Source organism: Geospiza fortis, unplaced genomic scaffold (genome assembly GCF_000277835.1).
Source record: "Geospiza fortis unplaced genomic scaffold, GeoFor_1.0 scaffold182, whole genome shotgun sequence".
NCBI lineage: Eukaryota > Metazoa > Chordata > Aves > Passeriformes > Thraupidae > Geospiza > Geospiza fortis.
In genome coordinates this window covers 1,031,436-1,056,571 of record NW_005054367.1, presented here as the reverse complement: position 1 = coordinate 1,056,571, position 25,136 = coordinate 1,031,436, and the positions used below count along the sequence as shown (strand labels likewise).

General features: G+C 41.2%; 1 protein-coding gene across 4 annotated transcripts in view; it reads right to left on the bottom strand.

Annotated features, from left to right (window-relative positions):
* CTDSPL (CTD small phosphatase like) overlaps positions 1-25,128 on the bottom strand; it is an 88,518-nt gene extending 63,390 nt beyond the window's left edge. For all 4 annotated transcript variants that reach the window (XM_005424329.2, XM_005424330.2, XM_031059746.1 and 1 more), the window contains exon 1: positions 24,897-25,128. In XM_005424329.2, coding sequence (XP_005424386.1) covers positions 24,897-24,972 — 76 coding nt within the window. In that variant the 5' untranslated portion in view covers positions 24,973-25,128. The remainder of the gene's footprint in view (positions 1-24,896) is intronic.
* Positions 25,129-25,136: the final 8 nt, after the last annotated feature.

Sequence of the window (25,136 nt, the reverse complement as noted above, 5' to 3'; positions counted from 1 at the left end):
CAAATCCTTTCTTTTCCTTTCATTACTACAATATTTTGCCAATCCTTTGCCTTCTCCACAGCCACTGCCAGGTGCATGTTCTGGCAAGCACAAGACAGAGAACATAAAAAAGTTATTAAGGAAAAATTAAAAACAACATCCAAAAATATCAGGGAAGCAAAAATATTCTTGCTCAAACCATCCCTATTGGAAAGTAGGGCAGACTTTTTGCAGGCTTCCTTCCTTCCTCTTGCACTGGAAAAACTTATCAAGTTAGTGAACTACAATATTTCCTATGCTTCATTTGAACTGGCACAGCCTGTGCCCGTCTCCACAATAAAAAACCTGTTAAACTGCTACATCATCATAATCTTAAATCCTATTTTCCTTTCAGGTTTGCATCTGAAGGAACTGAGTCATGTCTCCATCTTCTCAGAGCTTACTGAAGTTTGCCACCCTGCAGCTCACTGGTTTTCTCACTGGTTTTCTCACTGATTTTCATGTTTTTGCTCTTTCTCCCTCTGAACCTCAGGTAAATGTCACCATTTGAGCCACCCTTCCTGAGCCACCTCCCACTTCTGTCCTGTGGTGCTTCCTTACCTGTGATGCCTTTAGAGATCTCTCTCAGCTGCCCTTCCTGCATCAAAGCCTGCTGGAACATGAGGAGGATGTGCTGGACATCATGCCCTGCTCTACTCCTTCCCCAAGTTTCTATTGCAAAAAAAATCACTTTACCAGCACCCTCTGTGGCTGGAATCTCTGCAGCACTCACCTGTGGGAATGCAAGCCCCTCAGGCTACAGGGATTGAACTGAAACCCCTGGAAAAACTGAGATATATGAAGCCACCAAGTGAAATAGAAATACAGATTTAGAATACAGATTTTTAGCTTTTAGTAGGAACTTACACTAAGTGCCTTGAGTATCTAAAAAGCTGCAGCAGAGAGCAGAGGCCTTTTTGCCCTTAGGCACAATTCTACCACAGTAGTGGTATTTCTGTAAGGTTGCCCTGCCCCCCAAAAAATGTAACCTCTCACCCACCACAGGCACTCACTAAGGGCAGGTACTTGAGGGAAGGCCCAGGGAAGGTTTGTAAGGTTTTCCAAGGAAAACTCTCCACTGCAATGTGGCTGTAGTGACAGCAGCAGTGCTCATTTTCCAACCTGTTCTGCTGGGACACACGAGCTTTAATGAAACTTGCCCACTGCTGCAGTTTTCTGCTGCTACCATTTATTTGTCAGTTTTGTTATTTTTAACATTTCATCTCAATCTTCCTTTCTTGATAGCCCCATAAATCAAACTCAAATATTAATTACTGTGTCACGGAGACCTTTTACAGGGCTGCTGAGTGCACCCAACAAGAGCACGATCCTGAAGGTGAGCAAGGACAGAATGAGGGTACACTGCTATCATGTCCCACAGCAGCTTTCAAACAGCAAATACAGATGTCACTGATGTGCCCTGGGTCCTCAGCACTGCTCCTCTCCACACCAAGCACACCTCAGTGCCCTTCAGCACGTGCTGAGTCTGGACACAGACCACGGACAGTCTCTTCCAGCATCTCCAGAGTGCTCCTGTGGCTTAAACAGGACCTGCTGGAATGAGTCCAGAAGAGACAGAAAGATGCTCCAAGGGATGGAGCCAGGCTGGGAGAGCTGGGAGTGCTCACCTGGAGAAGAGAAGGCTCCAAGGAGAGCTCAGAGCCCCTTCCAGGGCCTGAATGAGCTCCAGGTGAGCTGGAGAGGGACTGGGGACAAGAGATGAAGGGACAGGACACAGGGAATGGCTTTAAGTGCCAGAAGGCAGGGATGGATGGGATATTAGGAAGAAATTCTTCCCTGGGAGGGTGGGCAGGCCCTGGCACAGGGTGCCCAGAGAAGCTGCGCCTGCCCCTGGATCCCTGGCAGTGCCCAAGGCCAGGCTGGACAGAGCTTGGAGCACCCTGGGATGGTGGGAGGTGTCCCTGCCATGGCAGGGGTGGCACTGGATGAGCTTCAAGGTCCTTTCCAACCCAAATCCTTCTGTGAGGCTGTGATTAAAGAGGTGTCCCTGTCACAGGTGAAGGACTGTCCCCACCAAAATCCCTTCCTGTGACAGACACTGCATTTTCCTGATCCCTTCCTTTCACAACCACATTTTTACCAACCACATCATGTGGCTCACACTGATCCTTCCTCACCAGTGCACAACTCTGATATTTAAAATCCTAAGGGCTGTAACAAATCTTCATGTCCAGATGAAATATGAAAGTCATATTTTGAGAGGGGCCTATTAATTCTTAAGGGATGAATCTTACTTTCCTACCAAGACAATTTTAGATCGTATTTTTGAGAATTTAAGAATGGCCAGAGAGGCAGAGTAGCACACAGAAGTGATCTGGAATTCAGCTCAGGTTTACATTCACCTCTTGATTTACATTTCCCCTCTGATCCAACATGGACCAGCTCTGCCCAGTTGCTTTTAAGGGGACCAAGGCTCCCCTTCACCACACCAAACCCAACTATTTTTGTTTGGTGGGTGGGTTTTAATGCTTTTTTTTTTTTTTTTTTTGCTTGTTTAAGCATTTTTAAAAGTAATTCTTAACTTAAATGCCTTTGAGAGAGGATTAAAAAAAAAACCAAAAAAACAACCTTTGTGCAATTTTGTAGTGTTTTTTAATGAACTTTTGAGGACAGTGTGTGTACACAGGTCTGTACAACATCTATGCATTTCCTTACAGGTAGGATTTAAACTGGCCACCAACACTCTGATCAGTATTAAACACCCTTAGAAGAAAAGATAAAAATTATTTTGTGGTTGCCCCAAGCTGATTTTTTTTTTTTAAACACACTATTTCTGAACATCACTTTATATGCTCAACTGTTTATAACACTAAAAAATTAAGACCTGAAGAGTTCAAGGAGTGCAAAAAAAAGAAGAAACAGAATGTTCCAGGCCAATAATGACAACTCAGAGGGTCATCAATGGGTTCCCATCACATGTCAAGCAATAACCACTGTCACCACACTGCAGAGCTGACACAGGAGGTCCACAAACTTGAGAGGCTCTTGTAACTACAAATGTTTCTACCACCACACTCAATGTACACTATCACTTGACACAGGAATGCTCAAATCTGTTCTGTATATACATTCATGCCAAGCAGATGAAGAGAATCACGTTTGTAGTGATGAATGAAATGACTGGAGGCACATTTGTCGTGTTCTGTGTCGCTGGTGACATGTTCATCTATCAGCTTTTCAACAGAAGCAACCGCCTTTCCATCATGAGATGTCTTATTATACACCCCAGCTAAAACAACCACAACAATTAACAGCCCAAATGTTTGGCATGTTTGCCTCCACAAGTGGGTCATGAAGTCAAAAAGAGTGGGGAGAAAAGGATAAATCCCAAGAAAAAGTAGTGGTACTTGTGAAGGTGATGGTAGGAGGTCAAACTTGAGAAACTCTGGGGGTGTCTGTTGGTCACAGTGACCCCAAGATGTGTTAGAAAGTCTCTTTTCCCAGCCCAGCAGTCAAAGGAGGAGTCAGAGCTCTTCAGTTCTTGTTCTCAAGGTTGTTTATTGTTTCTTATCTATAAAATTCTTTCTCCTGGCCTGCCAAGGTCTGTCCAGCAGGTCAGACAGAGGCACTCTGACCACCTCAGGTGTGGTGTTATCTTTTATACTAAAAACTACGTGTACATTATTTACCATAACTTCTTAATACCTATCACCTATGTTACACAGTGAGCTTCTACTCTAAACCAATCTAAAAATGCCAACATCACCCAGAAGATGGAGGCCAAGAAGAAGAAGGAAAAGGACAAGGCATGCCCAAATTCCTCCATTTTGGGACTCCCAGCCTCCATTCTAAAAACCCCAAAAATCTATTTTCACCCTGTGATAAATTCACTATCATTCTACTTAAACTTTCTTGACTTGTACTTCTTCTTATAAAGGTTGGTAATTGTTTTTTCCAAGGGCTCAATCGAAGGCACAGGGGTCTTGGGCTCTGTGCCAAGATCTCTGAGCCCCCCTGATGGGCTCGAGTCCTCCAGGGCAGCCAGAGGAATTCCCTGGGTTCCCACAAGAAACCTCCAGCCTGATGATCCCTTTTTTAAGCAACAGGGTTGTGTGTGTGTAACCCCTTTTAAGAAGATGTAAGTGCACATTAATAACCCAGTTTTTTGTGGACAGAGGTGTAAAAATAAACATAAATCTCACTCCAAACACACCATTTGCTTTAGGAAATGAGAAGCCACCAACTATCAGTGGCAGACAAGGATGGATAACTAGCAGGACTGCACCACCAGGCTCCATGCTGAGAAAAGGACCCCACGTGTTTCAGGAACTTCTGAAGCAGCTTTGCAGAGCACAGGATTGCCAAAAGCTTTTACTCACTGAGCTTTAAGTGGAGCACTGCTAGTAGACAGCCCAGTGTCCTACATTTTTTGGTACTAGTCAATAAAGGAGCTGAAGAGAAAAGCCAGAAGAGGAACAACCATCATCTGTTCCACGTGGAATCACGTTTTAAAGGCAAAGTCCTATGAAGCATAAAGAATGAAAAGAAAGGTTGTGTGGTTTAAGTTTGTCTTTCTTCTGACTAATACAACTCCTGTTTAAACTTAGGTTATAAAAGGAGCCAAACTCATGGAGGAACAGATGAGGCTGCAGCTGGTTGTCACATCACAGAATCACTGAAGCACAGAATCATTTAGTTTGGAAAAAACCTTCGAGATCAACAAGTCCAACCATTAACCCAGCACTGCCAAGCCCACCACTAAACCCTGGCCCCAGGGGCCACATCTACACCTCTTTTAAATCCCTCCAGGGGTGGTGACACCACCACTACCCTGGGCAACCTCTTCCAACGCCTAATAACCCTTTTGGTGAGGAATTTTTTTCCTAATATCCAATTTCCACCTTCCCTGGTGCAGCTTGAGGTCATTTCTTTTGATTCTGTCACTTGATCCCTGGGAGAACAGGCTGATCCCTACCTTGCTACACCCTCCTTTCAGGTGGTCATAGAGGAGAAGAAGGTCCCCTCTGAACCTCCTTTTCTTCAGGCTGAGCTCCCCCAGCTGCTCCAGAGCCATTCCCAGCTCCATTCCCTTTTCTGGACACACTCAAATCTTTCTTCTATCAAGGGACCAAAAACTGAAGACAGGATTTGAGGTGCAGCATCCCACTAAAAAGAGGTTTTCTGTAGTCTCTGTTCCATTTAGGTGAAGTGTTTAACTCCATGGATACAACATTATGTGGATTAGCTGGAGTTTTGTTTTTTTTTTTGCTTCATGAGGCTCTGACAGTTCAGTTTTGCTGAAATGAGCCCCACAACAAATGCTGGAAATAGCAGCAGAGAATGATTTTCAGCAACATGTCAAAAATACACTGTCAAAGATGAACTTCTTATTTCCAAAAGCAAAGACTCCTTTAACTGGTAATCTCCCAAACTGCAGTTATTGGAGGGACCTCGATTAATCCATACCAGAGACACAGAGCATAATCTAATATATACATAAAATACACTCAGTAATATAAAATATACTAAATATATAATATAAAATATACTAAATAGTGCTGATAAATCAGAGAATACTCTCCCCCAGATTGTGCAAAACCTGGTTGCATGGATTCATTTGGTACTAGAAGTCCATGTTTTGAAACATTTGGCAAAAATGGACAAATAATCCACCTCCACAAACGTGAGTTTTATTGTAGATGCTTCAGTTTGGGCCTTGCTATCCCATAACACAGAGCCCCTAATCCACTTTCAGAGATTTTTTTTGGTTGTTTGGTTTTGGGGTTTTTTTTCCATTTCTCTTGACTAAACTGCAAGACTATGCCCTGCCTTCCCTTGCCATTTCACTGCAGGAGAATAAAGACTCTGTCTTATTATGCAGCCTAATGATATGTTAATCTTAAAGCAAAACACTGAAGGGAAACACTAATACTCTCCCCAAACAAACAAACAATCAGAAAATGTGCTGTTGAGTGTAACAGAGCTGTTTGCCCAAATAATGTGAGAAACCCAAGCAGTAATTAACACAAATTGTTTTATTTGAGAGAATTAACAGAATATAAGCAACCTGCCATCATGATGCGGTTTGGACTTGGCTTCTTATGGACTAGCTGGTGTTACAGCAATAAAACAAAGGGCACTGCAAAATGTAAAGCTGAAGCTCAAAAAAGGAGATGTCAGAATTTTATTAGGAGATACAAAGGGAATTTTATATATTTTTTTCTTTAAAGACAGGATTCACAGGATTTGTAAAATGAGGTACAGATTTTCTACAGGGATATCTAGCCCCTGATTTTTCTGCATCTTCTCCATTGAAAAATAACATTCATTGTATTCTGAGTAAATGATAATAATTATTATTATTATTAAAATTCTTCTTGAGGCTGTGAGAACAGCAGGCTGTATGAAGCATGATGTTATTTCACCTCTGCAGGTCCTGTGGTAAAATAAGACCACAGGGTCTTATAGGTGAAAAGCAGTACCTAGAATATTGGTGTCCTACATGTCTTAGGAAAGTCAAGCAGCAGGAAAATTATCCTACCCACAAAAACTAAAAAAATAAAAGAGGAAAAAAATAATAAAAAAAGAAATACAAAGAACTTCCAGAACTAATGCCACAAAAAAATCCCCTACTTAGTCTCAACAGTTATTTTCTGTAACCTCAGAAGGAAACTGTGACTGGCAGCTTCAGCAAATAAGAGCAGACAGAAGGGGAGAAGGGTTGAAAATGCCCCCAAACCCAAAGCACCAAGGTTTTCTATGCTGCCATTCCCTCAAAACCCAACCTTCTCTACATGAAGCCCCCACAGACACCACCTTACAGCATAACCTCAAATTCTATTTTAAACCATTATACTTTGGGGGAAAAAACCCACAACCACCATTAAAAAATGGAAACAGTTGTCAGATATAAATTTATTTAGAAGTAACCCATCATTTAAGCTTCTTCACTGAGCTGTTTATGGATCATCATCTCATTTCTGGAGGAGGCCATAATCACCTTGTGCCACTAAAGTCCTCACTCCAATTTTCTGTAGAGCAGGAACACTTTTGCCCAAAGCCTCCTCACATTCACTGTACACTATGCAAGAGCCATTCTCATACTCACTGAAATTATAAACACCCAGATCCTGTGTGCTTTACAGAAAATCTATCAAAAGTGCCACACAAAATTGCTGTGGGATATTAAGAACTGCTGAATTTTAAAGCAGAGAATGTAGATTTTCAGAGGTAAAGAATGTCATCTAAAGATTGAATCCAAACTTGAGCTGAATTCAAGAATGAGGATGAATATACATTGTTCATTTTTCTGGATATGTCATTGGGCAAATTAAAAAAAGTTGATAGTTGAACAGTTGTATTTTTCTGGAACACTCAGTAATTTGGGTAGAGCATCTCAAGAACCAGCACCTTAAATCTTTATCAAAACAGGGCTGGAAAAGAGGAACATCCCTTTTAAATGAAGTGACTTAACAATTCTGAGGGGGTTTTGACACATAGTATGACTTATTGAAAGTGGAATTTTTATTTATTCTAGAAAACCTGAAAAGCTGTGCATGCACAATAGGGCAGCTACTCCCAGCAGATAATTACACTATCAAAAAAAAATGGTATTTTTTTAATTATTATTTTTTAAGGAGGAATCTACAGCCACAGTATCTTCAGGAAATAAATACAGCCAAGGCAGGTGTGAGGACAGAATGAAGCATTGGCTTTAAACTGGAAATCCCCACAAACACTGTGGAAGAGAAGGATCTCTGCAAATTAATTATATTTAAGTAAACATAGAACTGCCTGAGTAAGAGAGAAACCCTTGATAAAGAATAATTTTATAAGTCCTTTGCACAGTTTGTATTTTTCTGGAACACTCAGTAATTTGGGTAGAGCATCTCAAGAACCAGCACCTTAAATCTTTATCAAAAGAAGGCTGGAAAAGAGGAACTCTCTTTCAAAAGAAGTGACTTAACAATTCTGAGAGGGTTTTGACATGTAGTATGACTCAGTTGAAAGTGGAATTTTTATTTACTCTAGAAAACCTGAAAAGCTAGACTTACTCTAGAAAGCTACTCTAGAAAACCTGCCTGCACAATAGGTCAGCTACTCCCAAGAGATAATTATACTATACCAGAAAATGGCTTAGATGAGAGCACGACAAAATTTTTTTTATTTTTTAAGGAGGAACCTATAGCCACAGTATCATCAGGAAATAAATAGAGCCAAGGCAGGTGTGAGGACAGAATGAAGCACTGGCTTTAAACTGGAAATCCCCACAAACACTGTGGGAGAGAAGGATCTCTGCAAATGAATTATATTTAAGTAAACACAGAACTGCCTGAGTAAGAGGGAAACACTGGACAAAGAATCATTTTATTCATCCTTTGCACACCTAGGTTAACATTTTAGGCAGACACAGATTCTGAGGAGGTTATGGAGAACATGGACTGAGATTTGTGGAGCTACAGACACAGGAACAGTACAAGAGGCAACAGATCCTACTTGCAGCAGGATAAATTTCCCCTAAATATGAATAATTACTGTGGTCAAACACTGCAGTAGGGTTCCAGGCAGGCTGTGGTATCTCCATCCTTGGAGATGCTCCAAATTTGCCAGGAGAATGCTCAGAGCATCCTCAGCCCTGCTCTGAACAAGGATCTCCAGAAGTCCCTTCCAAGCTGAATTCCTGGGCACTGCCATGAGCCTGGAACCTCCTCTCACAGTAACCAACCCAAAGGCAGCAACAGGTATTTACCTACACTTGTTCATGTGATTACAGGAGCACAAACTCACCCTCAGCTACTCAAAGAATTATTTACAATGGTTGAAGTAACATTAATGGGTTAAAAACCCCACTGCTTTTAAAAAAAAAATCCTCCTCTAACTTAGTCTGACAGTCTTGTATGAACAATAAGTCTTTTCTTTTAAATTCTTTCCTGCAGCAGAAAATTAAAGCTTAGTATTTTTATCTTGAAAACCTATACTGCCAAGGAAGAAAACCTTAAAAGGGCTTGTGTGACACCTGAAAGGTGACTTTTTTTTTTCAACTGACATTTACATCACACTGAATTCCTTAAAAGCTTTCCTCCATCTTTCCTCTTAGTTACCTTGCTCTCCTTTTTCTCAGTTTTCTATTTACTGTAGAAATACTGCCCTATCTTCTTCTTCTAGATCCTAACTTTTCAGGAATCCTCATTCCCTTAAATTACCTCCTGGGACATTAACAGTAGAGGTAGAGCAAGCAATCTCACAGTCTGTCAATGGAAATAAAATACCACCTTGCTGATCAGTGATCACAGAAAAAGGGTGACCAGTGTTAGAGTTTCACTGTCTGCTAAATGCCCTGTAAATATTTCCTAAATTGCAAACTTTGATCGTGAATCTCACCCTGCCAAGCTCCAGCAGTGAGCTCAATTTTATCCTTAATGCCACACACCAGCCCCACTAAAATCACACCACTGAGCTCACAGCTGAGGCTGCAGAATGATTTCAGCTGGTCCTAAGGGAGGATTTCAGGGCAGGAGTTTAAAATTGGCTGTAAATTCAACCCCCTCCCAAGCCAAAACACAAATACCTGTGTTAATGCCTCCCCTTGAACCAGAGTTAAGCTCCTGTACAGGGGCCAGGCACAAATACCTGCAGGATGAGAAAACATTCCAAAATATCCCAGCTGTAAGTTCACAAGAGGAGAAGGGTGGGGATGAGGGAGACAGAAGCCATGGGAACAGCTCTGCCAAGGATTCCCCACTCCTGCATCTTTCTCTCCACTGACAAGAGCACCTTGAAGACCAAAATAAATGAAAATCCAATAAAATTCATTTAAAATAATATCAAATCTAAGTTCTAAACAGCTATGAAAATTTTATTTTACGGTGAGTGCAGCAAATTTATGCTTCCCAAATACATTAAAAGAGAAATACAGGACAGGATGGAATTTTTCTAGTGGGATGCAGGCTTTGGACTTTTTTTTTCCCCATTAGCAGTTCCCTGGACTATCAAAATTTATAGAAGATAAATCCAGAATCCAGTTCATGTGATCTCTTCCCTCACTTCACAACAGCATCCCATTTCCCTCTCCAGCCAGTGTTAAGTCCTTATCTCAGATGAATCCCCCTCCCTTTTCAGACCTGAGTATTGATTTCCCTTAGATGCATGGGGAAAAAGAGCAGGAAATTCTCTTCCTTCAAAAAAAAGCAGGAAATAAAAAAGTTCTTACAAAGACTTTTCCTGAATAATCATGCAAAGCATCCCGATCTTGCAAAAATAATTTAATTCAGAAACAGGCAATTAAGACAAGATTTCATGGCAATGCTGAAGGATAAACATAAAAAAAAGCTGGTGGTACTCACTCAGGAAGGTAGCTGACAAAATCCATCAGAGAAAGAACGAGGAGAGCTGATATTTTACCTAATTCACTTGCAGCTTTTTGCAATGGGTGATTTGCTACCATCCTATAGAAACAGTGACATCCATCCAAAAGGCCCCTGGGATAATAATGCAGCCTTTCCATAAGCCTCTATATTGTTCTCTGGCTGTGTAACAGACACAAGAAATTTCTCTACAGTGGCAAAACAACCCAGCCCTGCTGATGCTGGGTTCAGGTTTGCTTTATGGAGCAGAGCGACAGGACTTCGCTGTGACATGAAACTTCCACAAATCCCAATTTAAATACTCTGCCTCGAGCTCATCCGTGACAAAACCACACAATTCTTGCCTGCAACACGGAGAGCTTTTAAATCCCTTCCATTTTTACTGAATTACTGTAAATTCACCCAGGTGTTGGGGGTTTGGCAGCACTGATGGGCTTCCAGCACGTTACCTAACGCTGCTTCCAACGCTGGGTTTCAAAATCTGAAAATTCATTTTAACAACCACCCCCAAGGCTGCTAAACTTGGAGAAGCAGAACACTACCACCAACCACTGAATTTCTTCTGCCAAGTTTTCCCCTCTTCTTCTCCTTTCTCCTGTGAAGAGGAGCTAACTGGTGGCACTCTGCAGGTCTGTATCCCCAGTTCCACTGCGATGGAGCCAAACCCCAGTGCTGACACACAGGGTGACAAAGCTGGTGACAAAGCTGTCAAATTAGGATTTTGAACTCCATTTAACTTATCTCTGCACAGAAGTCAGTGAAAATCTGTACAGGCTTCTTCACTGTTAATGGAGCCCCCAAAATTCATGTCATCCTACAGCAGACAACTGGGATCAGCTGCATCCTACAGCACCTGTGATTCCTCCACCAACTTTTAAGACAAATCCATTTTATTTATATGCACACAGGACAAAGCCACACTTAAAATTTTTATTATCAAGCATTATTTTATCAAAAAACCCCCACCAAACCCAAAAACTATTCAAACACAAGATGCTCTCACCTCCAACTTTATCAACCAAAAAAAGGAAAACTCTCCTGTTCCTCAGTACCTGGTAAGGAACAGGCACAGTAATATTTCCTTTTTTCAGATCTAGAAATGGTTCCAGCAAACAAATTCCAGTTTGAATTCAAATTCCAGTTTGAATACTTGACTGAAAAAGTCCTATCAGATTTTTAAGTGCTGCATTATTTAGGACCCCTCCAAGCAAGCCAAATGACTGAACTGAAAGCAGCAATGATGGCAGAAAGCTTTGTGTGGAAGACAATTATTGCCAAATGAGGATGATCAGAGATGAGCAGGACACTGCCTCTTTCAGTCACACATCCACAGCTGAGAGACAACAGAACATCTGGCCCAGCTTCTCCTGAAAAAGGCTGAAATGGATGGTGAAAACACAGCGGTGTTTGTGAATAAACACAGAAAAAAAACCAAACCAAACCAACAAAAAGCTCTCCCCAGCAGAGAGGGGAGTTAGTGATGGGCAGGGAGTGCCCTGGGACATCTCCTGGCACCTCCTGGCTCCACACAGGGCAGGAATAATGAGATGTGGTCACTCCAGTGATCAAGAAAAGTGGCATATATGGCCATTTGGACCAAAAGGCAGCTCATGGTCTAGAGGCACATTGCTATTATTTCCTGTGAGTGTTCCAAGGGCTGCATTTATCCTCTGGGAAGTGCTATAAATAAATGGGATGTTTTCCAGAGGGAAGGGCGTTAGTGGTCACTTTTACCCAAACATTGCCAAAGAAGTATCTTTAGGTCCAGCATCCAAGCCCTTCCTGCAGCTGACACGTTTTGTTTCTAGAATTAAAAAGACTAGAATTAAAATTCCAATTCTAGAATTAATACTAAAATTTTCCAGAATTAAAAATTCTAGCAAATACTTGATGGTCCCTTTCACTAGAACACAAACCATGTTCATACTAGTTTCTCTTGTCCATTTCTTGTTATTTTTGCTATTATTTATCATGCAGCACAAGTGATTACAGAGAAGTTAATTCATGCAGACTTTGCAAAGAAAGCAACAATTTACAGGTGTTTTAGTTGCTTAGTAAACTTGGAATCTGGTGGGTTTTTTAAAATATGTTTTTGGATACTGGGCCCAAACAGTTATTTTATCACACAAGGGAAATATTCTGTATCTATTCTGTTCCAGCACAAGACCATCAAACCTCAATCAATGTTTGACTTCTTTGAATGAATAAATAAAAAGCAAAACCAAAAGTTTTCAAAGATATCTGCCCACTGGACTCAGTAGTGATTTCCACAACTGCAACATTTTCTCAGCTATTTGAAAACACAGGATGCAGCTTCCCAGACAATCACAGTTGCTGTACACATATGGTCCTAATTAAAGCAAGAAAAGGAGTTTATTCCTGTACAACACTTCCTAGCAGCAGCAGCTGCCAATCACCTGATAACTCTGAACGTGTTTTCCACTCAGGATTCTTATGCCTTTGAAACTTGTTATTATTATCCAAAAGAGAAACCTTTACTGACCTTATTAGCAGAAGAGAAGATAAAGCCATTTATTACTTGAAGGCTTTCATATAAGGACCACCTACAGTGGGACTTCAGAAATCATCTTCATAACAAAAACTGCAGTATTTTTTTTTAAGAGCAGCGTGTATTGGGCTGACAATTACTGGAAAGCAGTTTAAAAACAGCACCATAAAGTTTTGTTTTCCCATCTGACTCCACCTGGTATTTTAAGTGGCCAGTGGAAACATTTTACTTCAGCCTTTCACCATCAGCAAAAGAAAAAAAATCAAGCGGTTTTTTTTTGTTAATTACTATGTGCTTTGTTTGCTGAAAAAATAATGGATTTTTACCTATGAATTTCGAAAATTATTTCAAGATAATTCCAACACCCCCTATCCACAGCACAAGGATAAACAAAGCCTAAACTGAACAGATATTAACCTTAACAGGAACTCAGGATTATCTCAGCACATTCTGCAATGAGTCGGGCCAGAATTATTTGACTCTTATCTGTCTTTTAGTGCCCATTGAAGGCATTTCCAAAATAAAACCAGAGTTACTTCTATGTTTTAGTATAAACAACACTCAGACAAATGCACACCCTTGTACACCAGCATCCCCCTTTCTCCAGGGGCTGCAGAGTGGTTTCTTCAGGCTGAGTGCCAGGTCACCTTGCTAAAAATTGTTCTGCTATGTCCTCCTGGTCACCACAAGGTCACCTTCCACATTTCCAGGAGTAGTTTCAGATTCACAGCTTATATCCCTGCTAATATTACTGGGAATTCTTTCTGTGCTTCATTCTGGTCTGCTTGATTTTATTCTTGGGTGGGGGTTGTGTTGGTTTTTTTTGTTTTCTTGGATTTGGGAGCACAGGTAATTATTTTTTATGTTGCAAAGCCATAATCAATATTTTTACAATATAAGGAGATTGTAAGTGCTGTTTGAGGAGAATTTGATGAAAAAAATTTTAGGTGATGAGGGAAAGAACAAGAACCATCTGGGACATCAGAAATTCACCACTGTGGAAACTGTACTTGAACAGAACCACAGCTGCACATAGTCAACAAAAAGTTCTATACTTCAGGGCTTAATCCAGCATATCACACAAAATGAAACAGCAGAGTTCTATTCTATTTAGGACTTTTCCTGAAAGGCCACTTTGAAAAATTATAAAGCAAAACCTCCTTCTGATCTCTTGTTTTTAGCTACTGAATGCTGCTCTGCATCCTGTGGAAATGGCACCTGGCTGAGGGATCCAGGGACACCTGGTCCTCAGGAATCTGCTGAGGCTGTTCCCTGCATCTGGGCCAGGTTTGCTCTGAAAGCTCATTTTTCTCCTTTGAATATTACTACAGTTTTGTATCATGAGCTAGTAACAGTATTTAAGCTCTTATGTTTAGGACAAACAACTGATTGATTTAAAGGTACTGAAAAGAATCCATCACTGCTACAAGTGACATTTTTAAAAACATTCTGCTCTCAGAGCTCCCCTGCCTGCCAGAACGATGCTAAACAGGTAATTCATAATGATGTGCAGCAGTAGCACAAGTAAATACAGGCATGAGACCTGAACAGATTCCTATTTCAAAACTGTCAAGTTTGATTTCTAGTTTTGCTCAAATTTTTGTCTTTTCTTCATCATGACATGTTTACCAAGGGGAAAGTGGAGGCAACTGTAGGGTAACATGTTGAGCACCAATAAATATGAAAGATTTATGGGGAAAAAAACCCCAAACTATCCTAAGAGTAACACTGAATGCCCTTTGTAGCAATACTAGTTAGCATGTAATTAGTGTGTACAATTAGTCATTAGCAACCTTCCCAGTAGAGACAGGAAGAATTTGCTGGAGTGTTTCAGATTTCTTAGAGGGCAGGGGGAAAAAAAAAGGCATTTGAATTTCAGGGCCAAGTTTGCATTAAGCTATCAGTTTTATCATGGTAATCTGGAGCCAGAAACATTCATGTATTCAATCCACTCTAAAATTCAGAAGGACACTTCCTGGTTTTTCTTAGGTTTCACTTTCAATCTCCATTAAACTTCACCATACATCCTTCTTTGACATATTTAATCTCAACACAAGAAGGAATCTTCCAGAAAGACAGGAGCTGCTGCAATGTGAGGGAAAAGGAAGCCCATAACTATGCACTCATGATAAACCCGATTAAACAAATCCAGTTAAAATCTCATTCCTTTGTGGATAAGCACAGACCTCTACACAGATGCAAATTGTTTTCCAGTTATGCTGTAAACCCCCTCCTTCTGGGACTTTCCAATTTATGTCAATGTGTAATTAGCAAATGAATTGCTCTGCAGATTGCATTCAGTATTCTTTTCCTTTTCTTCTCTTAATTCCCCAAGTAACATAACCTTCCCCCCTTTCTCCACTTGCAAAACTCTCAAAATCACTTTCAACTTGTGGATTCTCAACAAAATCAGCTTCACATCATAAAAAGCAATGAGAACTGGCAGGTGGCCAACAAATGACTTGGCAAAGGTAATCATCTTCCAGCACCCAGCGCAGGAAAAGTGTCAGTGAGTTCAGGATAAATACAAGCACAAACACTTGATGTGTTCAGTTGTAATGAAATTTTACCCTTCCTTCCCCTACTGCCCCATTTCCATCCCTGGAAATGCTCAAGGCCAGGCTGGATGGGGCTTGGAGCAACCTGATCTAGTGGAAGGTGTCCCTGCCCATGGCAGGGGTTGGAACTGGATGATGTTTAATGTCCTTCACGATCCAAACCATTCTATGACTGATGACACACAATTCATAGGCTGAAACACAATCAGTACCTTTATAATACTGGTTTTCAGTACCTTTAAAAGGTTGCATCAGTTACAACAAATGCAAATTGCTGCCAGTTAATCCTGTTTAGGAACTCCCAGATAAACAGTTTTGGAAACCATTTCTTCATAGGTTATGCAGGTCAACCGTATGAGGCATGAGTAAATATTTCCTTTAACCCAAATGTGACATTCTGCCTTTCACTCTGAAGCCATGCTGTACCCTGGGAAGAGCCCTGGAGTACTCACTCTATTATTCTGGTTATTTTTCATCCACCTCCTCCCTTTAAATACAGCACAACATCCTCTGAAGGTGATAAAAGACCTTTATTTTCCTGAATTTCAACATCTAGAACATCTCTCCTTATAAGATTGCTCCTCCCTCACCAACTTCCCGGGAGACAATCTGTCCCTACAGCATTGTCCAGAGTTCCTCCTCGGCCCCAAACATCAACTTCTCACAGAACCACAAAGCTTGGGAAAGATCTTTGAGGTAGAGTCCAACCTTTAACCCAGCACTGACACACCAGAATTATCCCTGGACACAGCCACCAAACACCTCAGCCCCTGGAGCTTCAACAGCATCAGAGCACAGAGGCAGCTGCTGCAGCCCAGACCTTCTGATGAGAAGATAAAAAGGCAAGAAAGCAAAGCAAGGCAAGGGAGAGAATTTTAAAAAACCCCAAAAGGTCAAAGATTAATTCCAAAAATCCCTGTGAAATACATACTTGAAGTGTTTTCCCTGAAATGCTTCACTTTGCACTGCATTCATCAAATTCTTAATGTGTATTTTTAAGCAATTTTAGTTGAAAGAAGTCCCATAAGCCCATTTGTAAAAATTTTTAAGGGTTTTGTGAAGGCGTAATGAAATACTTTACAACTGTACCCTTCTCTCCAGGTGATAAATGTTAGACCTTTCTTTGTGCTTGGCTGAAGCAAGTATAAAAATGATTAAATATTTTCTAGGAATTTGTCACTATTGACCTCTTGTCTGCAGAATGCCTCTATCTGACTATCACTAGGAAAAACTGGCAAACCTCACACTGCAAACCAACTTCAAAATCTACACCCACCATTCTGAGCTTCTCTGAGGTGGACCTGCTGCAGAAACACCAGGAGGCCACAAAAAAACCCCTGAGAGCTGGAGAACCTCTGGCATGGAGACAAACAGAGGGTTGGGGGTGTTCACCTGGAGAAGAGAAGGCTCTGGAAGATCTCAGAGCCCCTTCCAGTGCCTGAAAGGGCTCCAAGAGAGCTGGAGAGGGACTTGGGACAAGGGACTGGAGGGACAGGACACAGGGAATGGCTCCCACTGCCAGAGGGCAGGGTTAGATGGGATATTAGGAAGAAATTCTTCCCTGGGAGGGAGGGCAGGCCCTGGCACAGGGTGCCCAGAGAAGCTGTGCCTGCCCCTGGATCCCTGGCAGTGCCCAAGGCCCGGCTGGATGGAGCAACTTGGGACAGTGGAAGGTGTCCTTGCCCATGGCAGGGGTCGCTCTGGATGGGTTTTAAGGTTCCTTCCAACCCAAAGCATTCTGTGAGGCTGTGAAAGCTTTCCTGGAATCAGATCCCTGCTAACTACATGGACGTGCGCTCATGGGGAACGAATGCAAGTATGTAAATATTCAGGCATGAAAATACAAGACAGCTTTTGTGGACAGAAATAAAGCAGCACTGTCTGCCAATTGTTAAATGCATGCTCAGAATGACTTTGTCTAAAATTTGTAGCTTTTAAAAAACCTCTTTACTAACATTGCTTCAAAACAAACCCCACACCTGAATTTTTCTACACACGTCCACTGCAACAGCACCTTTGTGGCACAATTTCTTTATGGTGATTATGAGGATGGAAACTGATTTATCTACCCCAAAGTGTTCCCAAAGGCAGGAATTCATCCTCAAGAGCTGGAAGCACATCCCTCCCTCTGGCTCCCAGAGACCAGGGGAGGAGTCCCACACACCAAGGGAACAGCCAAGCTTTGCAAATCATCAAATAAACAAGAAAGTTTCAAATTTTACTGCTGATTACAGCAGGCCAGGAAACAGCAAGATTCGTTTTACTGCCAATTCCGCCGGGAATCCTGGAGGACAAGTCAGGAAGCAGAGAGCTGCGGGGGTGGGGAGAGCAGGGCAGCGAATAAAAATCAATACTTCCCTTGCTACCAGGAAAATCAGGTTTGCAACAGCGGCAGCAAACAACTGGCCAGTTACTCAGCAGAGAGGACTTGGCTTTAAACAATATCATCAATATGCAAACTGTAACTGCAGGCTGAGGTTCAGGAAATATTTGCCTCCTACAGACCTGTTCTGATATTTTAGAAACATTTTAAAAGTTACATATGCATTAGATTTTGACAGATCAGGCATCCATTATTTGGGGCTGCTCCTCTGTACAAAATAGGTCCTGCAGAGTCTTAGTTTCCCCATCTGTCAGGCTTTAAATATATTAATAAACATTCAGAAGAGACTAATAGCTTCTTGAAAACATAAATAAAGGGAAAAAAAATCTCATTTCAACCCCCAACATCCTTAGAATCCAAGTCTATCATGTATTTATTCAGCTTTAACCGGCCATAAATTTCCTAGATAATAGAATTCTCATTTCTAGTGCAGCCAATCACTTCTAATAATTGGGTTCTTCTTTTTACAAATCATACTTTATTATCTTGTACAAAGAAAACAATAAGTGGCACTTTGCAAGTGATCATTTTGATAACAGGCTGAATAAAGCCTACAAGCTTTAGAACAGGACTTTCTCTGCTCATTTGGTTCAAGTTGATATTTTTACTGCTTGTATCTGTGTTACACAGTAGCAGCTGGCACTGGAAGGACTGAACTGTACAAAACTCTTAGATTTTTTTTCTTGTCTTACAGCAAACATTCCAGAAATACAAAAAAAGGCCAAAATTATACCACAGCAGAGCAGGTGGAACATATTTGCAGTCAGATCTATTTAGATGCTACTTATGCTTTCCATATCCATCCCATCCATGGCCGTTTCATGCCTCGACCTCTCCAAGTAAAAATAAAGCAAGCTCCCCTCCAACTCCAGCAAAAGCAGAATTTATAGAAGATTAACATTTCCAGCATGAAACTCTTGGAAGTGTCTGTGAGGCTTCTTTGCTCTGTGCCTGCAGCTCTGGGAGTTCAGCAAATCATTTAAAGAGAATCTTGAGCAGAGCACTGAAAATAGAGTTTAGATCAGGAACATCCACTAGAACCAACTCTTGGAGACCTAGGAGATGTTGCTGAATGTTTCTAGGAGATTTTTTCCAGCCAGGTTTCCACTGCTGAGAGGCATGGGATGGTTTACAATCCTCACCAGCAATCCAGATGTGATCTTTATAAACATCTAAACAGGCTTGGTCCGTTGTAGTTGTATCAGCCCTTCTCCTGTTTCAGCTTGGAAGATTCCATCCCTTTCTGGAAATAATTCTGAGCTGGGATAAGGGGACACACAAAACCACCCAAATGTGTGGGCAGAGAGCCTCAGACTTCATCAGGAGTGGTCAGGGCAGGCTGGGAGCCCATCCCAGACACCAGAACTACTCCCTGTCCCCCCAGCAGCCTCTGCCTGGGCTCCACAGGCTCCAAAGGCAGGATTGCATTCCCTGCTCCATCCCCCAAACAGGCTGGAGCACTCTGGCACCTCTCTGCTCCCTCCTGGTCCCACATACATCCACATTCCTCTGCCCTTCCTGCAAGATATATCCCCCAGGCAGGGAGGAGAAAGAGGGATAAGCCACATTTTCCCTTACTGATTCACACAGTGGGCAAAACCTAAGCAAGAATGTAGATAATTAGACCTGTCTTTGCTTTTGCTACTCTTTTTTTTTGTTTGTTTTAATGAAAATGTTAGCTCTTGTTGACAGAAAAACTTCAAATTGTCTAATTCTCTGTTGGCTGGGCGTGAGAAATGGACAAATTCAACCCCTAAGTTATCATTTCCATAGCCAGGATTGCCCAAAACTGAATTTTTAATTGAAAATGTAATAATGAGCCCCAACCATGGTAGTGATTGCCAACGACTCAAAATTCAAAAGATATCAAAAGTGCACTTCCTTACAGAGGGGAAGAACTAAGATTTGACATATACATAAAAATTATGGGATAGATCTAATTTGCAACCATTTTCATGCTGGAATGGTGACTTTTACAGGACAGTCAATCTCATAAATTAAGCATTCCATGAAGGGAAAACAAGCTTCCCACAGTCAAATCTATCTGTGAGGGCAACAGGAAAGTCCTTCACAACAATGCCCAAGTCAGGGAGTTTCATTTCTCTTGGCCTTTTGCCTTCTCAGCATTTCAGTTTTTATCTCTTTAAAGAAACACAAATGGAGTCGTTATCCAGAGGCTTATTTGGAATGTTCAGCTCAAACTCTGAGAGCTGAAGCGTGGCATCGATCACACTGCATTTTACTGATTATGTCAGAAAATGCTATTTGCATTTCTGAATACTGAATTAACAAAATGTAGGTCAACTTTGTTTGGTTTCTTTTTTTTTTTTTTTAAATGTTAAACTTCTGAACACTTTAGTTAAATCACCACATTGAAACCAGTAGGAATTTCAGGTGACAGCAAGCACTGTGAAGAAATGATCACACTGCAGGTTACAAACTGAAGGAATATTTGATATTCAGACAAATTATCATTCCCATCTGCCAGTGCACTTCTGCCTGTTGACTGGGACCCTAAATCAAACCTTGGGTTACTACAGGTTACTAGAGTCTCCCTGGAACATAAAACCTACTGTATGGCTACTCTGGTTTCATGTAACAGCTATGTCATTAGTTAATGATTTAAAATTTCACCCTCTGCAAGCAATTCACGTTCCAGTGGATTGCTGGAGTGGTTTCCAAATCTTTTCTTCTTTTTTTTTTCTCCCCTTTAAATGCTACTTTAGTGTTAAAATTCTGAAGTCAATATTATAAAAATCTGTTGAGACAATGTCTCAGGATCATTAACATATGTTCAAGTGTTTGAGTACTCTGAATCCTGGTGATGTAATGGCAAAAAAGTGCATTCAAAATATTTTCAGCTATATTCAAAATGGTTTTTTTATTGAAGACACAATTAAAGACATTTATTTTGGCTTTTAACTTGAGATCTTCAGAACTCTTTATTTAAAACTATAATGAGTATCGCTCTCATTGCTGGTTTTTTCCAACTCTATTTGAAAGAAAAGAAGGTAAAAAAGTTTGTGAAAACATCCCCAGAGACTCATTCCCACTGTGATTAAAAAAAACTCTAATGGTTCAGGTTGCATTGTGAACCTTTTTCATACAATTTATTGCAGAAGACAATTCACATCTGTAGGGACACTAAAACATTCTGTTACTCTAAATAACTGAAAAGAGACACTCAGCTGACAGGAAAATTTCAGAGAAGTCAGGAAAGATGTAGCTGAAGACAGAAAACAAACCACTACAGCCTGAAGGAGGTACCTGAAGGACTGGACTGGTTTTTTACTACTATTGAACTTGGCACTTGGAAACAGCCAAGAATTTGCATCATTTATGAGGATCAAATTAATGCAGGCAGGTAAAAAAAAAGGAAATTCATTTCTTTGGGCTGAATGCCTGTTGCCCATCCATGACCACACTCTGAACGTGACACTCAGAGCAGCTCTGTCAGCACTGCTCAGTTTTCTATACATTTAACCATACAGATTTTACATTAGAGGTCTATGAGTAATATGAATTAATACAAATTTAAAAATAAAATAACCAGTTGATTTTATCTGTGCTGATTTATAGAGATCCAGACTTTCAGTTTTTCTTCATACTTTATATTTTTCTTAGTTGCTCACATTTACTTTGATTAAAAAAAACTCCTTTTCACATTCTTAGGTCTCCATTTTAGCTTCAAGTTTGTTAATGTTCCCAATTTCCAGAAGTGCCAGATGACCATAACATAAAATATTCTGCAAAGAACTACGATTTCTGTTACTTAAAAAACTAACAGAGAATTGAATTCTCTGTGAATTTAGTGTCCAAGGTATTTCCAGGCACCTATGAATCACCTCCAGTTGAGAAAATCTAAGTTTCTATTTCCCAGAACTAATTTAACAACACAAATAGGGACCAAAATCCTCCAGCAGCACCAACACCACAGGCATTTGAGAACATTACAATAATGATAATAATAACAACAAAATATGATTGTAGCAAACCTTCCATGCTCAGCTTTCATCTTGACAGACAACTAAATCCAGTGCACCACCATGTGGCAACATATTAGGGAATGGTTCACATACCAAGACCTGGTTTTTTCCACCTTCCAAATTTTTTTGCTATTTCTTAAAAAACAAATGTTAACAAATCCTTCTTAGTGTTTAAAAGATCTCCCTTAACAAGTTGCCACAGCTTCACTCATCTCAAAGGCTATTTTTTAATACACCTGGACTAGCAAGAAAAAGCTTGAGCATTTGTCAAACACAGTATTTACCTAAAAACATAACTGCCCCAGGACCAGAGAACCAGCTGTTTCTTGCCAACCTCACTCCCTCCCACAGGAGAAATCTGGCAAAAGCCTATACTGAACATCGAATTCCTTTTAAAACATAGATACATTTAAAATAAATAAATCAAGCTAAATGCTGGTCTCACATCTGATTAAAAGCTTAAAAAAATCTTGGGAAAAAATCAAAACCTTGAAGGTATACACATGCATTATTTAGCAGCTGCTCAGTTACTCTGGAACTGCCTCTCTCCAGCTGAACAACAAGCAAATAAATTATTTTTCTTCCACAAGAAACACCAACACAAGGTCTCAACAACCCTAAGAAAACCCTCATTCCCAAAGCCAACACATGCCACTTAGTACCCTGGAATTTCCTTCTGCAGCCACATGCTAAACTCAGAGGGAAAAAAAAAAACAGCTTTTCATTAAACTGAACAGCCTTGCCTCACACAGCACAGGGCTGCTATATTTCACCTTATCACAAAATTCCAGGATTCAGCCTCAGCTGATTCTGGATTTCATGAAACAGAGAGTTAATTCATTATGCCTTAACACATTGGTGAGCCATTTTGTACCAATCCCCTGAACCAGCAGCAGAGACTCAGCACAGCTGAGTTATCTGGGCTCCCCATCTGCGCTCCGGGCTCTTTCTCTCGAAGCTCACCGGACCTAAAGGCTCTGAAATCTGACAGAAATTTGGGTGAGGATGTGCAGCCACGCCAGGGAGGCAGGCAGAGCCACGGGTTCCCACAAGCTCCCTACCTCCAGCACCGGGAAAACCTGCAGTGGAAGAGGTTGGAGCAAGCAGTGTTCTCCTTCCAGAGCCCAGGACAGACAGACCCGCAGGTCTCCTGCTGCAAAAGTTGCTCTGGAGTAATGTGAAAGTCATACCACAGAGCTCATCGTCAATCCAACCACGTTTAAAAAAGAAATACACACCCCAAAAGCTGAAAAAAATGGTAATTCACCTCCTGCTTGAAGATGACGCTGGAGTTTCCTCATCTCCAACTCCAGGTCCCCTCCTTCCCCTCACCCCCAGCCCAGCCCTGCTAACACCAAGCCTGAAAATCTCTTCCTCTGCTAAGAAGACCACCACGATTTTCTGCCAAAGACAAACCAATAGCAAGAACACAATGCACATTATGCAAGTTACTGCAGAGTTATGCAAGTTAGATGCATATTTTCACTCGCTCTGCCGAGGACTCCAAAGCCACTTGTTTGATGTGGATGCGTACTCTCATTCCCAGCTGTCAAATCTTCCTCTGCTTGTCTCAACTGGCTTTTTTGCACTAAAATTTCAAGCAGTTCCTACAGATATTAACGAAGCCCTTCCATTACATACAATAATCTAGGCCATTAAAACCACAACATCTGAGCACAGTATCACACATGTCTAGCCCAAAAGAGGTCTTAGGAGACGTGGTAGGCAGAGCACAGCACTTTATTTACTGCAGATACCCCACACTCCACATTGCCAAACAGAGGAAAGCATCAAAAATCTCTTGAGCCAAACCAGGCCTCGTGGTGGAACTACCATCTCACAAGCAAAAGGAATTAGAGAGTTACATAAACACTCCTATGCTGAAAATAAGTAATTTTTTATTCAAACACCCCCCAAACCTGAAGGTTTGGGCTTTTTTTTTTTTAATCTACCTCCATATTTCTGCAGTCAGCACTAGGGAAACAAGAAGACACATATTTCATGTATGGCCTTACAGTCAAAAGTAACTGGGAGCAACTTCTCCAACAATACAGGAGCCCTCACTAGTTCCATGATGAGCCACACACAAATGCAAGCTTTTTGGGCACTAAATCCATCAGTTTCAGGGGGAGAGCTATCAGTCTACCATTTCAGAAAACTGCTCAGAGATCTGACTGTATCTACCAAGGAACATGGAGACATAACTCTTTACTTCTGATTTCTGCCCTTTCTCCCCTATTTACCAGCACTGCCTGTAACAAAGCATAAAAGTGACATCCAAGTAACATCCCAAAGCCGTGAACAAGCCCCCAGAACCTGAACCCTCCTGCTCACCCACCAGACACAAGAACACAACCACTTACAGCCCCAAGACGGCTCCAAGCTTCTGAAAGCAAACAAGGTTAAAGGCACTCGTCAACATCCAGACTTTGGAGGGAAGCAGCTCCTTCAGCCAGGCTGGATTCATCTCATTTGGGAGAAAACCCCAATCCAAGTGTGATGCCTTACGCAAGCAACAACTATTTATCTAAGGAGTCAAACAGAGCCTGCTTTAACAAGTAGCCTGTGTCTCTCTCTGAGAAGCACAAGTAACCTCCAACAAACCCGAAAGCTGCACAGATTCTGAAATGGGGAGGCACGGAGGAATATATGAAAGAAATCTGGTTTAAAAAAAAAAAAAAAAAGGAGAGGGGAAAAGAATTTAAAATCTTTCCAGAGGATATTTCAAAACCTTCCAACACACCCAGCACAGGTATCCCTTCCTTGAAGCAGGGCACTAACTGCACAGTGACCGCCTTATAAAGTTACCTCCCCAAACATCAGAGAACAAGAGCATTTTTTTTTTAAATGACTGATGAAATTTGGTATTTAAACACTTTTAACAAGTTCTCAGCTGTATCCAACAAGCAGTTTCAGACACCCTTCACGCAAATACCTTCATCCCACGAAAAAAAAAAGCCAAAAAACAACAACCAGCCCAAAACCCAACAAGCCCTCCTCTATTCCCAGCAGCCTAGAGAGGATTATACGGCCACTGAAGAATGCGAGTTGTTACTACGTGCATTTTTAAACAGAGGGGGGAAAAAAAATCACGGAGAAAGACAGAAAGCAGCTCACCTTTATCCTGAGTGCAGGACAGGATCTCCTCCTCTTTGGGGTTAGTCACCTGGGTGATAATGGACGGGTTGTCCATGGAAACAGAGTGAGATTCCACCTGGCTATTTCCCTCTCCGAGGCAGGCTTGTGTGCGGGGGGGGTTATGGGGGGGCGAGCGGGTTTGTTTGTTTGTTTAAAAAAAAATCAAGACGCAGGTTCGAAATTGAAAAAAAAAAAAAAAACAAAAAAAAACCAAAAAAA